Source organism: Lacerta agilis, chromosome Z, assembly GCF_009819535.1.
Source record: "Lacerta agilis isolate rLacAgi1 chromosome Z, rLacAgi1.pri, whole genome shotgun sequence".
Lineage (NCBI taxonomy): Eukaryota > Metazoa > Chordata > Lepidosauria > Squamata > Lacertidae > Lacerta > Lacerta agilis.
This window is the reverse complement of record NC_046331.1, coordinates 14,531,665-14,546,242: the sequence shown is the minus strand read 5'-3', so window position 1 is coordinate 14,546,242 and position 14,578 is coordinate 14,531,665. Positions and strand designations below refer to the sequence as shown.

The window sequence follows — 14,578 nt, the reverse complement described above, 5'->3', positions numbered from 1 at the left end:
TCCCAGGACATTCTATAAAAGATCTCAAAGTAGCTGTCTTAATACAAAGGAATTTCAGAAATAGACTGGAGAAGTGGCTGAATTGCAACTAATCACCAAACTTAAAAGTGGCTGAATTGCAACTAATCACCAAACTTAAAACCATGGAGAAACCTGTTCTGGACAAAGACATTGGATTCTTATCTCATTATACATGACAAAGCTATATTTAGCCATCTCACCCCTTGCCTTTCCCTGTAAGACCCTGTAAAAATTGCAGTCGTTAACAGTCGTCAACAGGTTTTCCACACCTATCAGCTGATGACCATTCCCACCACCCTTCTGAGTAATACCCCTCCCCACTCCCTCACTATATTTAAGGGTCTGCTGACTTCCGTTTCAGTGTATCTGAAGAAGTGTGCATGCACACGGAAGCTCATACCAAGAACAAACTTAGTTGGTCTCTAAGGTGCTACTGGAAGGAATTTTTTATTTTATTTTGTTTTAAATAAATAATTATCAATTATTCTTTAACAAAATTCTACATTTATCTTTCTCAACTCCTACACCCTAGTTTAGCACTTACAACCTATAGTTACTTTTCTAAGTGAATAATTCAATATACATTACAAAATTTCTTCAAGTAATCTTTAAATTTCTTCCAGTCTTCTTCCACTGTCTCTTCCTTCGGGTCCCGTATCCTCCCAGTCATTTCGGCAAGTTCCATAAAGTCAATCATCTTCATTTGTCATTTGTCTATTGTTGGTATACCTTGTGTCTTCTAATTCTTAGCAAGCAATAATCTAGCTGCTGTAGTAGCATTAAAAAAATGTGGTATCTTTCTTGGGGATTTCTCCCCCTACTATTCTCAATAGAAAGGCTTCTGTTTTTTTAACAATTTTTTTTAACACTTTCTTCATTTCATTATAAATCTTTTCCCATAAGTCATTTATTTTGGCAGATGTCCACCACATGTGGTAAAAGGTCCCTTCTTTCTCTTTACATTTCCAGCACTTGTTATCAGCAACACAATACATTTTAGATACTGTAGTTTAACAGGTGTTAAAAACCATCTATACATCATTTTAATCATATTTTCTTTCAAAGCCGTGCATGCAGTAAATTTAAGGGTCTTTTTCCACAATCTCTCCCAATCATTCAACATTATATTATGTCCACATCTTTCGCCCAATCAATCATCACAGACTTAACTTGTTCATATTCCATATGCCATTCCAGCAATAAATTATACATTCTATAAAGACTTTTCACCTTTGTGTCTATTAATTCCGTTTCCAACTTAGACTTCTCTGCTTGAAAACCTGTATTTTTATAATCCATTCTAAACATCTCATTTATCTGATGATATTGCAACCAATCATTCAATTTATCTTTAAGTTGATCATAGGTTTTCAGCTTAAATTTATTCTCCTCTTCCACCCACAAATCACTATATTTCAACCATCTAACTTACATGTTTAGTCTTCTATGGGTTTTTGCTTCCAATGGAGATATCCATCTAGATGTTTTCTTTCTAACAAATCTTTATATCTCATCCAGACATTAAACAAGGACATTCTGATAATACGATTCTTGAAACCCTTGTGGGCCTTAATTTTGTCATACCATAAATATGCATGCCATCCAAACACATTATCAAAACCTTCCAAGTCTAACAGATCTACATTTTCTAACATAAACCATTCCTTTAACTAACAAAATGATGCAGCTTCAAAATAAAGTTTTAAATCTGGCAGAGCGAAACCACCTCTTTCTTTAGCATCTGTTAACAACTTAAATTTGATTCTTGGTTTCTTGGTGGGTTACGCAGACCCCCTGCAAACCAGCAGTTGGGAACCACTGATATAGACCAATAGGCTTTTTAAATCAAGATGCTAAAATATTTACAGCAATCTTTACTGAAAGTCTTAACACATTTATTTCTTCCTATATCACAACTGATCCAGTCCCCAGGCTACTAAATGTCATCCATGACAGCAAAAGCAAAAATTTACCACTAGTAGTCATATTGCTTGATGCATGTAAAATGTTAGAGTCAATTGGCAGCTCCTAGAAGTGTTGATGTAAAAAAAAAAATGAACATGGGACAGTATTATATGGCTTCTATCGCCCTTCTCCAGTGCCGGATTTACGTATAAGCTAAACAAGCTATAGCAGGGGTCAGCAAGGTTTATCTTGCCTGGGCTGGATCGGTTCTGTAGAGATCCCTCCGTCGGCCAGATCGCGCCTGCGATTTTTGGCACCACAGAAGCGAATCCCCATGCCACACTGTATAATAGGCGCGCCACTTTTCCCCCCTTTATCCTTTATTTTAGGTATGACAGGTGTGGGTTTTTAAATTTTTTTTATTATGCCAGATCCTTCCTTGATGGTCAAGTTACGCTTTGTCCTAATTTGATGCTGTTTGGTGCAGCGGTTATGGAGAACATAGGTTTCCAGCGTACACGCAATGGGCACACACACACACACACAGTTACACAGGGTTTATTCAGGAGGAAGGGCGGCAATATAAATTAAATAATTAAATCAGGACCATTATTTTCTATTAGTCTGCTCAGAGTAAAACTTAGTAGGATGCAATCCAAAGATTTTGGCGCTTATGTAGGACAGTTCCTGTGAGCAGCTTGATAGAATGCAGCTCCTGGGTGGCAGAACTGATGGTCTGGAAGGAGGATTTTTTTTTTAAATGCTTGGGTTGTTGTGTAAATAAATCTGAGGGGAGAGAACCACATACACATCATCCTCATCCTTTCATGTACACCACCTTGAGCTCACTCAAGGAAAGGTGGAATTTCTTTCTATATTGGTAGGAATGTAAAGCTGTCATTGCGTTTACGGTAATTGGAGGATTTGCAGTGCCACATCACAATTCTGGATTTGCATGAAGTCGGTGCAGGAGAAGAACAAAAGAGAAGGCAGGTTTTAAACAACAGCAGAGGGACATTAGAGGACCTGTGTAGATATGGGGGGTTTGGGTGAGTTGTAAAGGGAGGAGGGTGGGGGACTGGAAATGGTGGTGGTGGGTTTGGGATGTAATGCGAGCAGGGGCAGCAACCCATAAAAAAGTAAAAAACGACACAAACTTCTGAATCTCCAGTTTCTGAGTGAAGCATTAAAAAGGCGGGAGGGAAATAAAGATACTCCAACTGTGTTTTAAAATAAGAGTTTTATAATTGAAAACACACACACACATTATAAACATGAGGACAAATCAGGAACTGCTGTGCAAGTAGGCCTATGGAGAATGCTTAGGCAGAACTAACACCAGCGTGGTGTAGTGGTTAAGAGCGGTGGACTCATAATCTGGTGAACCCAGTTTGCTTCCCCGCTCCTCCACATGCAGCTGCTGGGTGACCTTGGGCTAGTCACACTTCTCTGAAGTCTCTCAGTCCCACTCACCTCACAGAGTGTTTGTTGTGGGGGAGGAAGGGAAAGGATATTGTTAGCCGCTTTGAGACTCTTTAGGGTAGTGATAAAGCGGGATATCAAATCCAAACTCTTCTCTTCTTTACCCAGAAGTCATAAGGAATATTCACACTTGTTGTTCAGTCGTCTCCGACTCTTTGTGACCCCGTGGACCAGAGCATGCCAGGTATGCCTGTCTTTCACTGCCTCCTGCAGTTTGGTCAGACTCATGTTGGTAGCCTCGAGAACACCGTCCAACCATCTCATTTTCTGTAGTCCCCTTCTCCTTGTGCCCTCAATCTTTCCCAGCATCAGGGTCTTTTCCAGGAAGTCTTTTCTTCTCATGAGGTGGCCAAAGTATTGGAGTCTCAGCTTCAGGATCAATCCTTCCAGTGAGCACTGAGGGCTGATTTCCTTCAGAATGGATAGGTTTGATCTTCTTGCAGTCCATGGGACTCTCAAGTGTCTCCTCCAGCACTATAATCACACTTGCAGAGAGCTATTTATACTTCTTCCTTTGGACAATGGAAGCTGCCAACATCCAGACAATCTACTCTTTCAACAACTTTAATCAAGCTTATGGGATGTGGCTTAATGAGGGGAAGGGAGATTGGGCACATCCCATACGCACACAAGTTGCATCTCAGATCTGTCCCCCCCACTCCACCCCATGTGGTAGCTTGATATCAAACATTCCCATATTCACCAGGGAGGGGGGATTTAAGTAGGCTTAGGTCAGGGGTCAGCAAACTTTTTCAGCAGGGGGCTGGTCCACTGTCTCTCAGACCTTGTGGGGGGCCAGACTATATTTTGAAAAAAGAAAAAAAAAATGAACGAATTCCTATGGCCCACAAATAACCCAGAGATGCACTTGAAACAAAAGCACACATTCTACTCTTGTAAAATCATCAGACAGGCAGGCCCCACAAATAACCCAGAGATGCATTTTAAATAAAAGGTCACATTTTATTCATGTAAAAACACGCTGATTCCTGGACCGTCCGCGGGCCAGATTTAGAAGGCAATTGGGCTGGCTCTGGCTCCCGGGCCTTAGTTTGCCTACCCATGTCTTAGGTAAATGCACTTAGAATCTTCCATTTGCTTGAGACTCCACAGTAATTATTATTATTATCATTTATTTATTTATTTATTTATTTATTTATTTATTTATACATACCCCACCTTTTATCAAGAGTTGATTTTATTTATTTTATTTCATAAAACACTGCTTGAGTGCAAAAAAATAAAATATCAAAGCTGTTTACAAAAACAGTTCCCAGTTGCTGGAATGATTCTAAGTGAACCCCACCTTCTCAAAGCCCCCTGTGTATTTGCCCTTAATGTCTGAAGAGGAATATTTGTGTTCCGGAAAAGCCAACTTCAGTACCGCCGGTTCATCTTCTTGAACTTCTCATAGTGATAGTCATCGGTTGCCTTCTCATTTGGGGGGCGTTTGCGATTTGGTGGGGACCCTATGTTATAAAGAAAGAGGGAACCTTAATTAAATAAAACTTTTATAAAGAGATGATAAGCGATGAGATTTAGATAAAGGCCTATGTGACGCCAAGAGGTAGCCTTCAACCTTTCCAGAGCTAATCCAGAATTAGTCCCAAAATGTAACTTGTTTTTTGTTTTTGTTTTTAAAAGGGAAACATCATATATGGACTATTTCCCCCCCTTCCTTTTTTGCCTTTAGGATGCCCACAAGCAAAAAAGAGGTAGGGGCTCCTACATATTTTTAAACAGTTGCATAGAGGAACAAATTTCAACTTGTCATTCAGGGGTGAAATAAACAAAGCTAACAAAAAAAAAAAAATTGTCCATGCTGCTATGAAAGATTCCATTTTCCTTGGTGGAGGATATCTCTATCAGTGGTAGGAAAGGTCTACCAAATTAGCCAGGATAGCTAAAGAGAACCTCCAGGTTCTATTTCTGAATCCCCAACACTACAAGCAATTATTATGCTGGGAACTGATTATTATTATGAAAGAGAATATAAGAACATCTTTCCTGGAGTAGGGGAACAGCAGCATAGGCATGGAGAAGGGCCGCATAGCTAAGTCTCTGAATGGTGTTTAACTAAGTTTTGTTCAGATTAGATCCACTGAAATTAATGGACCTAACTTTGCCATGGTCGTTAATTTTTAATGGATCCATCCACTGTGAGTAAAACCTAAGACCCTCTAAGATTCATGCCCCACCTGCATGTTAACCGCATCAGAGCTAAGAGTCAGAAGACAAAGGCAGCTTACGTATGCAAGCTGTGGACACACACAGGCATTCCAGATATCCACATACTGATGTTTTGCAGGAACTTACTCTCAGGTTCTGGTTTCTCGGTATCTCCCACCCTGAGGGGACGGGCTTTGGGTTCTTCTTTGTTTCTCCGTACTGGTGCATTTAGCTCTTCATGATAAACTGAAAGGATTCAGAATATTACAATATTGCAGGGCAGCAGAGCTTAAGGCAATGGTCCAATTCAGATCCAGCACAAAATCATTGTATTGGGCTTTGTGAATGAGCCTTTTATGTCTTTGGGGTTCCAAGGTTCCTTCTCTTCTCCACATATGGTTTGCTTCAATTCAGATTTTTATCCTGGTTTCATCAAACCACAGTTTGCCATGGCATCTGAACCAGCAACTATGGCTTGCCTTGTTCTCGAAACCATGGTTTCCAGTCCTAGTGTGATGGGTAAGTGCAAACCTAGTTCAGTCAGAGCAGCACACTACACTTTCGAAATCAGGAATGGAGGGAATCATGATGCATGAAGGAAAGAAGAACGAAGAAAGGGTAGCTGGCAGACCATAAGGTCCTTAAAGGCTCATTTACATAGCTCCAAGCCAGGGTTTAGCATTATGTCTGAACCAGTACTTTCGTTTACATCAGGGATGAAAGCATTTCCAGAAGCACCTAAACATCTGTTCTGAGAATACAGTGCTCTCTATGATTTGAGCCAATATTTTTTACCAAGTTCTGAAAATGTTTAAAACACTGAATATGAAGCTGTATAGAAATGATGGTGGTGATGCTGATGATAATACCATTTGTAAGTTTATTCATTAATAGGTTATCTATCACTTCAAAACAATGCTCTCAAGGCATCTTACAGAATTCCCCCCTCCCCAAAATGACCCCTGAATTTTTGAATTTGATTGATATTGATGCTGCATTTTATGTTGTATTTTATGCTGTTTTAAAGTCGCATTTTAATCAATGTTTTATATTTGCTGTTAGCCACCCTGAGCGTGGTTTTTAAACCAGGAAGAGCGGGGTATAAATAAAAATTTATTATTATTATTTATTATAAGTGGGACCTACAACACAATGTTTCAGTGTCTACCCAAATCAGTTCAGGATTCCAGCTAATCTGGTAGTAGTATTCAGATCCCTAGAAAACAGGCCAGAGTTTACTCAACATCTAGAAGACAGTAACCACAGTACCAGGAGTAGAATCTGCAAGATTACACATGAGCCACTGTGACTGGATTAGAAGGAACAACTTTACTTAGCAATGTGCTGCTACCAAATTCTATACAAAACCAAAACTAGTCAGGCCTTCTTAGCTTCCTTTCCCTACTAGGGCTACTCAGAACTAATTCCCCCATAATACAATTTCTTAATCTATTTAGTTCCTGTTCACATCACAGCAAGCATGTTTGTGTGTGGTTTCTCTTCTCTCTGGCAATACCTATGCTCTGCAGTCCATCAAAAAGAAAAGGTTATTCAAAGCACAGGCAAAGAGGACTAGACCACTGTTTGGATCAGCGTCTGCCCAACCAGCCCTTATGCAAAGAGGGCAACACAGCCATGTCCAAGACTCACATCTGTTGTGCTGGACGTAGTTGACAGCCATGTTTGTTGGGACAAAGGAGGTTTCGCTGTCTTTCTTTTTGTTCTGCTGCTCAGCCAGCAATCGCGCTTTGGCCTCCTCGGTGGAAATGATGTTTTTGATCTTAGCTCTGAAAGTAAAAGAAATATATGTATATGAGGTTCTCTTCATACAAAGTAGAGACGATTACCCCAGATTTGGTGGGGAAAGGCAACCCGAGCATCATCAAGCACTATCATAACCCTTTAAGGAGACATGGCTTTCCCAAAGAATCCTGGGAGCTGTAGTTTGTTCAGGGTGTTGAAAATTTGTTAGGAGACCCCTATTCATCTGGGAAACAAAACCTGGCTTATTAATGGGTGAAGGCCACTGAGGATTCTCTTTTAGGCCTTTGAAGCAGTGGAACCTCCAGATAGACTACATGCCTAAAACTTCTCACCAGCTTGGAGTTTTGCATGAAGTTCCTAAATCAGGCAAGTCCATTTGATGGGTATTTTGTTGAGGTTATGGATTGTTCTGAGGCTGTCTTGTTACCAATTTTTGCAGGCCGCTCTGAGAGCCTTTATTAAGGGTAAAAATGCTTGAAATAAACAAGTACCACCCAAGTCACCTACTCAATTCCGAGGTCCACCTCCGGAATGCCACTCAGCATCTGATTGGACAGCATCTCCTCAGTCTTCTTAGCTGAAGAGACGCGAATGCTCTCAGGCAGCTCATACAGACAGTCTTCGGCATTCTTCTGCTTCACTTTCTGTTCCTCATTTTCCACAATTCCCTTCCTTTTCTTCAGCTCGGTTTCAATGTACTTCATCCTGAACAGGGAGTCAGAAGAGCAGGAGTCAAGAACACACTCACTCTATATGGGGTTGCACATCCCTACTAAGTTTCAGGTGTCAGAACACCAGGCTTGGGTGGCAGGCTGCGGTCAGCATTTTTGGTTGGCAGCAGCGTAGGTGGTAGGGTCCTCCATGGGCTTGCTGACTACCCAATGTCACTGGGCTGACAGTGGGCCTAGATTGATTTTCGGCAGTATTTTATTGCAGATCCTGCTTGTGCCAATGAAGACCAATTGCTGGGGTGGGGTGGAGGGATGATGACAACAAATGATATGGGTGGGCTATTGGTCTTTTGTCCTTCTTGTGGGCTTCTGGCAGGTATCTGATTGGCCATTGTACAAAACAAGATGTTGGATGAGGTGGGCTTAGGAATCATCCAGCAGTCAAGCTCTTCTTATGTTCTTAAGCACAGAACAATAGGAAGTGCCAATAGGAACATTTGGATGGTAGGAATGATAAGTGTGCACTGTGGACAAATTAGCCAAATTAGTCTACTAAACAGGATGTGGCAAGATTCTTACATATCAGCATCTTCATCCCTCCTGTTGGTCTCTGCGGAAAAAGAAGTCCCAAGGTTGAGGTCCTCTTCTTCGCTGATCCTGGAAAAAAGAGACAGGGAGGCAGGGAGCTATTTTAACCAGTAACAAATAATTTGTTAAAATGTCAATGTCTCATTTGAGATGTTAAGCCAAACCACGGTTTACTCTAAACGACAGCTTGGGCTAGCAAATGTATACCACACCATGATTCTGATGTAGTCAAAAGATAAGCATTTTAAAGTTTCATTGATTTTGACAGAGAACTGTTTCACCTTCTCCAGTAATACTAGAATTTGGGGCCATCTAGTGAAGCTGAATGCTGGAAGATGGATGAAAGAATGTGCTTATTTACACGGTGCATAATTAAACTGTGAAATTCACCCCCACAAGATGTTGTGGTGGCCAACACCAGCAGAGCAGTAGCTAGGGATGGGTGATGTTGGGTTTTCAACATCGCAGTGTATCACCAGCCAAACATTGTGGTTTGGTGATAAATTGTGATGCTATAAAAAGCTGCACTGGCCCCAGTCGGCGAGGTGCCAGGTGAAACTGCTGCAGTTCTCACCATGGGAGCTGAGGCACTTTCACCTTGGTGCCTTGCGGGCTGTGGCCAATACAGCTGGTTCCAGCCTGCTGCTCAGCTGCTTGTGCATGACCAGCAGGGGAATTGGGGCTCCTTGGCCAGGCTCTGCTGGGGACGGGAAGGTGCCTGCCCCCAGAGGAGCCAGCTCCCTGCCTCTTGTGCCTGAGCAGCAAGGACCCTAGGGCTCATTGGCCAGGCTGCCTCTGCCTTTGCTGGTGTGGCGGGTGGGTGAGTGCATTTCAGGTTTCGTGCCTTTGACTGCCTTAGCCTTAGCATGTGTGGGTGCACTGCCTCTTTCCTCTGGGGGTTGTTCACCCCAGGAGGAAAGATGCAGTCCACCCTCCCAGGCAAAGTCTGCAAGGCGTGAGGTGTGAAGCCACCCTATCCGCAACTTGGGGAGAGGGACTGCTGGCAAGTGCTGGGCTGGCCAGCAGCATCAAAGAGTCCTTACACTACCTGACTGCTTTCCACCGGGAGGGTGGGCTCTGTCTTTCTGAGAGACAAGGTGCAGCACACCCTCTCAGATGAAGGCAGCCTGGCGGTAGCCAAGCCAAGGCTTCTGCCCCAATCCCGTTCCTACTTGAGTGCAAGCAGGAGCGGGGTCAGGGCTCTATCACCAGGGAAGGGCGGGCTTTGCACTTCCCAGCTGAGCAGCCCCGCTCTCACTCCAACTCACATGCAAGGAGGAGCAGGGTAGGGGCACTCTCAGCTCTAGAGGGGGAGAACTTTTAACAGAGCACCCATCCCACTGCTGGCTCCTGCGCGCTGGTGGCGGGTTGGGGGCTCCATAGAACTGCTTTGTTGAGGGAACGGCAGCAGCATGTTCATCAGCCAAGCAGTTTAAAGAAGTGGAGGGAGGAACAAGCTGTATCGGCAATGCAGCTTGTTTCTCCCTCTGCCAGGGCAGAGTGCAATGGAAGTTTCACCAGTGGTATATCACTGGTGAAACTGCTGCTGCTTGAGTCCCTCTGCCTCTAGGCTAGTTTTTTTTTCTTCCTCAGCACGCTGGGCACTGGAGGCAGAGGGACTCAACAGTGGTGATGGTATCACGAGTGATATACTGCTGAATGAAGCTGTCATTGCGGTCTCCCCCTGCCCCTCATACCAGTCCTGGATGATATATTGATATATCACCCAGTGCTACCAGTAGCCATACCAACAGCAAACCAGGTAAAACTTTTGCTACAGTGTTCCTGCTTTTCCTTGCTACTGCTTCCCCTCAAAGGGAGAAGAGAGATGCTGGACCATCCCTGGAGGAAGATGCTGGACCCACTCACCAATGATTTGCAACAGCTAGTCTGATAACGTATTTTTGGGTGGGGTGGGTGGTTAAAGGGGGGAAATAGTTGTTTATCTGCTAATTATTGGGTGGGAGTATTCTTTGTTTATTATCTGAGTATTGAATGTTCCTCCATACCTGTCCTTGCCCCGTTCTTTCAGTTTCTTCATGTCCACCATTCCACCGGTCTTTATTTTAAAGGGATCATCCTGGTGGGAAGAGGAAGGAGACAGATCCATGATCTGGATTTTTCCCCCCAGCCGGAGGGCTGTATCCCTTCATGGGGGACATGTTCCAGTGGTGGGTGGGGCCAGAGGAATACATCATTGAGCTACATTTCCATCACACAAATGTCATAGGGCATGTTTTCTAAGAAGTTAGTCTTGCTGTGCTTGATAGGCTGCAATCATACATATTCACTTCCCTTGTATTAAGTCCCACTGAATTCAGTGGAACTTACTTGTGCGTAGACCCAGTCAGGATTGCACTGTAAGGCTGTACTTTTATGAATGCTTATTTAAGGGTAAAGAATTCTGTAACAGTTCTGCACTTACTAGGGGTCGAGCTGATAACAACACACATATTTAACACCCTACTTTCTTTCCTATGGTATCCATCTATCACACACAACAGAAGCAGAATAAAAGCGATTAAGTTTAATACAGTGGTACTCAAACTTAATCTGTTCCGGGATTCTGTTCAACTCCCGAAACTGTTTGAAAATCAAGGCACAGCTTCTGATCTGCAGGAGCTTCCTGCACTCAAGTGGAAGGACAGGCAAAGGGGGAAAAGAAGAAAAGGTGATGAACTGTGCCTAAGGATCTTGAATTCTTTTTTTACAGTTCTATCTAGATAAGATAAATGACCAAAGTTCAATCTTACCGCCAGGGTCGTTTCTTCTTGTAATTTCTCCCCCACGAGCAGAGCAGCCGCACTTCAAATACACAAAAGAAATTCAAGTCATTCAGCAGCAATGCTCCCAATGTGCTCTCAGGTTTGACAATGCATGGCAATCTGCAGCAACCAGTGATGCCTGAATGAACATTATTCAGAGCCAGTGTGGTGTAGGAGTACTGGTTAGAGTAACTTTCTTTAACCTGATGACCTCCAGATGTTTTTGGGCTACAACTTCCATTAGCCCCAGTCAACACAATCATATGATATTGGAGCTGATGAGACCTGTAGTCCAAAACATCTGGAGGGTACCAGGATGGGTAAAGGCTTGGGTTGGGTGACCTCAGACCGGTCACTCTTTCTCCGTCCAATCTATGCTGCAGAGTTGTTGTGAGAGAATATGTAAGCTACTTCCTCCAAACAACTCCCATCAGCCCCAGCAAGCATGGCCAAAAATTAGTTTTGCAATCATGGGTACTTGAAACTTTTCAAAAGCAAATGAATCCCGAGGAAAAAAAGCTGAGCTTCTTAGGAAGTCAGTGTCCCACAACAGATCAAAGACATCTATGGCGACAGTGTCTCTGAAGTCTGAGGATCTTTGCAGTTAGAAGAGCTCCTGGACACCACTTACCTCACTCCATTTGGCCTCCTCCTTAGACTCTGCACTTCTTTTGCTTCCTCTAGTTTTAGCCTGGGGGGGGGGGGAGAGAGACAACACATAAATACACAATGGTATGCGAAACCATTTTCAAGTGGTGTGGTGGTTGCAGGAGTCTGCCTGCCACCTCCCACTCAGCTGCAGGGTGGCTGAGGGGGAGGCAGCAGGTGGCCACAAGCCTCACACTACCCTTTCAGGTGGTGTGGTGACTGCAGGCACCACAGCCACCTTGTCACTCCTAGGAAAGATGTGTGGCTCAGGTGTGCTGCAGGCCCCGCAGTAAGTGCCGCCGCCTGGGGAAGTGGTGCCCAGTGTGCCCTGCCGCCCACCCCCTCTAGATACACTGCTGCTAGAAAAAGCATATAAATATTAAATCAAAATGAAATAAGTTATTCATTGGGAATTATCAACATTTTGGGGCCTATGGGCACATTTGAATTTTTGATAACGTGTTGTGAGCACTCACTACCCCAGGCACTTGTCTCTTCCAGACAAGCCCCCACCCCCACCCTCACCAGAGAAGAAAACGTGTACTCATGCACACATCACTTTTCCAAGGGGTCTGGATAAAAGTTAAGATCCAGCAGAATTAAACATGAGCCTGGAAAAGCACACATAGCTGAAAGAGGAAGTGGGAAAGAGTCAAAACAAAATAAAAAATAAAAAAATTCCTTCCAGAGACCAACTAAGTTTGTTCTTGGTATGAGCTTTTGTGTGCATGCAAGGAATTTTTTTATTTTTTATTTTGTTTTGACTATGGCAGACCAACACGGCTATCTACCTGTAACTGGGAAAGAGTGTCACTCTTCCCCCTTTAGCTCTATTTCTCTTCCTTACTTCTGCCCTCCACTCTATGGAGCGATATCATGGGGGGGGTGTTTCCAGTTGCCCCACCCTTTGCCATTGCAAACCTTATAAGAAGCTGTTGCAGGAGAGGGGACTGTGAAGAACATCATGGGAAGGGTAGTTCTAGGACTAAGGTGAAACTGTGAAGCTCCCTTGTTATTGTTTCTATTGGGTGCTGCATGTTATATTTATAATACTGTACTGAAATGTGGGTTTTGGTATATTATTATATTTTGGTTTTGATATATTTTTTAAAGGATTACCAATTTTAATTCTGTTTCAAATTCCAAAAACACTTTGAAGGGCTCACATTCCTCCTCAAATCTCTTTGCATATACCAAATAATTTATTCAGTATAATAAAAAGGGAGTCTTGAATAAATTGGTAATATTGAATAATATGTTGCCCAGAGGCAATCTGAAACCGCGACAAAGTTTAATCAGCATAACAAGTGAATACTGCAAATCTACAACTAAGTGGATCTACCACTGTGGAAGTTAAAAAGCATTAAACTGGGCAACTTACCCCTTGTAGCCTGAACCTATGGCCTATGCCTGCCTTTCAATTCAGATATTGCCATATCTAAGTCTGTCAGTGACAGTACAGAACACAGTCTGGGTTTTCTCTGCATGTCGCAACAGATCTGTATGCAGTATCATACATGACCATCAAGCTGCTGCTAGAATGCTCACACCTGTTACTGCACAGGGCAGACCCTAGAAAGGAGGGTGCCAGGTTTTCATCTAGGGCAAGGTCAGGCTAGCTGGTACAAGGCAGGACCACAGCAGGCCCAGCTACACAGCAACCATTTCCCAGCCCATGGGTTTTGGTATGTTATTATGAAATTGCTTTTGTAGTGTATGTTTGAAATGCACTCCTGTTTCTTTGTTGTAAGCCACAGTGTGCATGCTTTTGGGGGGGGGGCGTGTGGAAAAGCGGCATACAAATAATACAAAGGGGAAAAGGTAACCACCCGCCCCAGCTGATGTCCAAGGAAGCTGGAGAGGCAGACTCAGAAGCTTCACACGTACCAGGAGAATATTTCAAGGACATGTTGCCCCCTGCCCCCTGCTGTAGAAAAATACATCTCTTCTACTAAGAGCCAGCTTGATGTAGTGGTTAATTAAACCAGGGACGTCTGAGAACAGATCCTGGCTCAGTCTATGAAGGGCTTACTTTATGAAGCTGGGCCAATCTCTCAGCCTAACCTATCTTACAAAGCTGCTGTGAAGGTACAATACAGCACGAAGGAAGGAAAATGAACCATGAACCTTTCTTGGAGCTTTTTGGAGGACCACAATAACAACAGTCGTCATTAAAAGAAACGTACCAACCACTTTGCAAGAGAACCCGACCCCCCAAACCACTTTCTAATCGCACTCCCCCCGAAGTTTAAGGTGCGACGTGGGTGTCGTGCACTCCCCCAGCACCCACCGGACCTCCTCGGTGACCTGCGCATCCTCGTCATCCTCGTCAGAGTCCACCTTCCTCCGACGGAAAGCCTTCCCCGCAGGCATGTCCCTGGCTGCGTTGGCAGCGGACCCTCTTCCCCCGTCGCTTGTGGGAGGAACAATGGCCGCTTCTGTGTCTCCGCCTTGCTCCTCGCGCCGTTAGAGTGACACGCCGAAGCCGCTTCCGCGTCGCTTTGCCCTTAGAATGTGTGGGCAAGAGTGCGACGCTGTAGTGGTTTGGCAGGTCGGCAGGGTTGA

The 14,578-nt window shown here is 43.7% G+C and overlaps 1 protein-coding gene and 1 non-coding gene across 2 annotated transcripts; both read right to left on the bottom strand.

Moving 5' to 3' along the window:
- Window positions 1-4,699: 4,699 nt before the first annotated feature.
- Window positions 4,700-14,439, bottom strand: CZH9orf78 (chromosome Z C9orf78 homolog). The gene is made up of 9 exons (XM_033137813.1): window positions 14,304-14,439; window positions 11,997-12,056; window positions 11,354-11,405; window positions 10,610-10,680; window positions 8,592-8,669; window positions 7,849-8,046; window positions 7,228-7,364; window positions 5,725-5,823; window positions 4,700-4,877 (listed from the first exon to the last, which is right to left on the bottom strand). Exons 1-9 carry the CDS (start codon window positions 14,384-14,386, stop codon window positions 4,786-4,788), a joined length of 870 nt encoding a protein of 289 aa, XP_032993704.1. The 5' UTR covers window positions 14,387-14,439; the 3' UTR covers window positions 4,700-4,785.
- Window positions 13,511-13,690, bottom strand: LOC117040540. Its single transcript, XR_004425867.1, has one exon.
- Window positions 14,440-14,578: the final 139 nt, after the last annotated feature.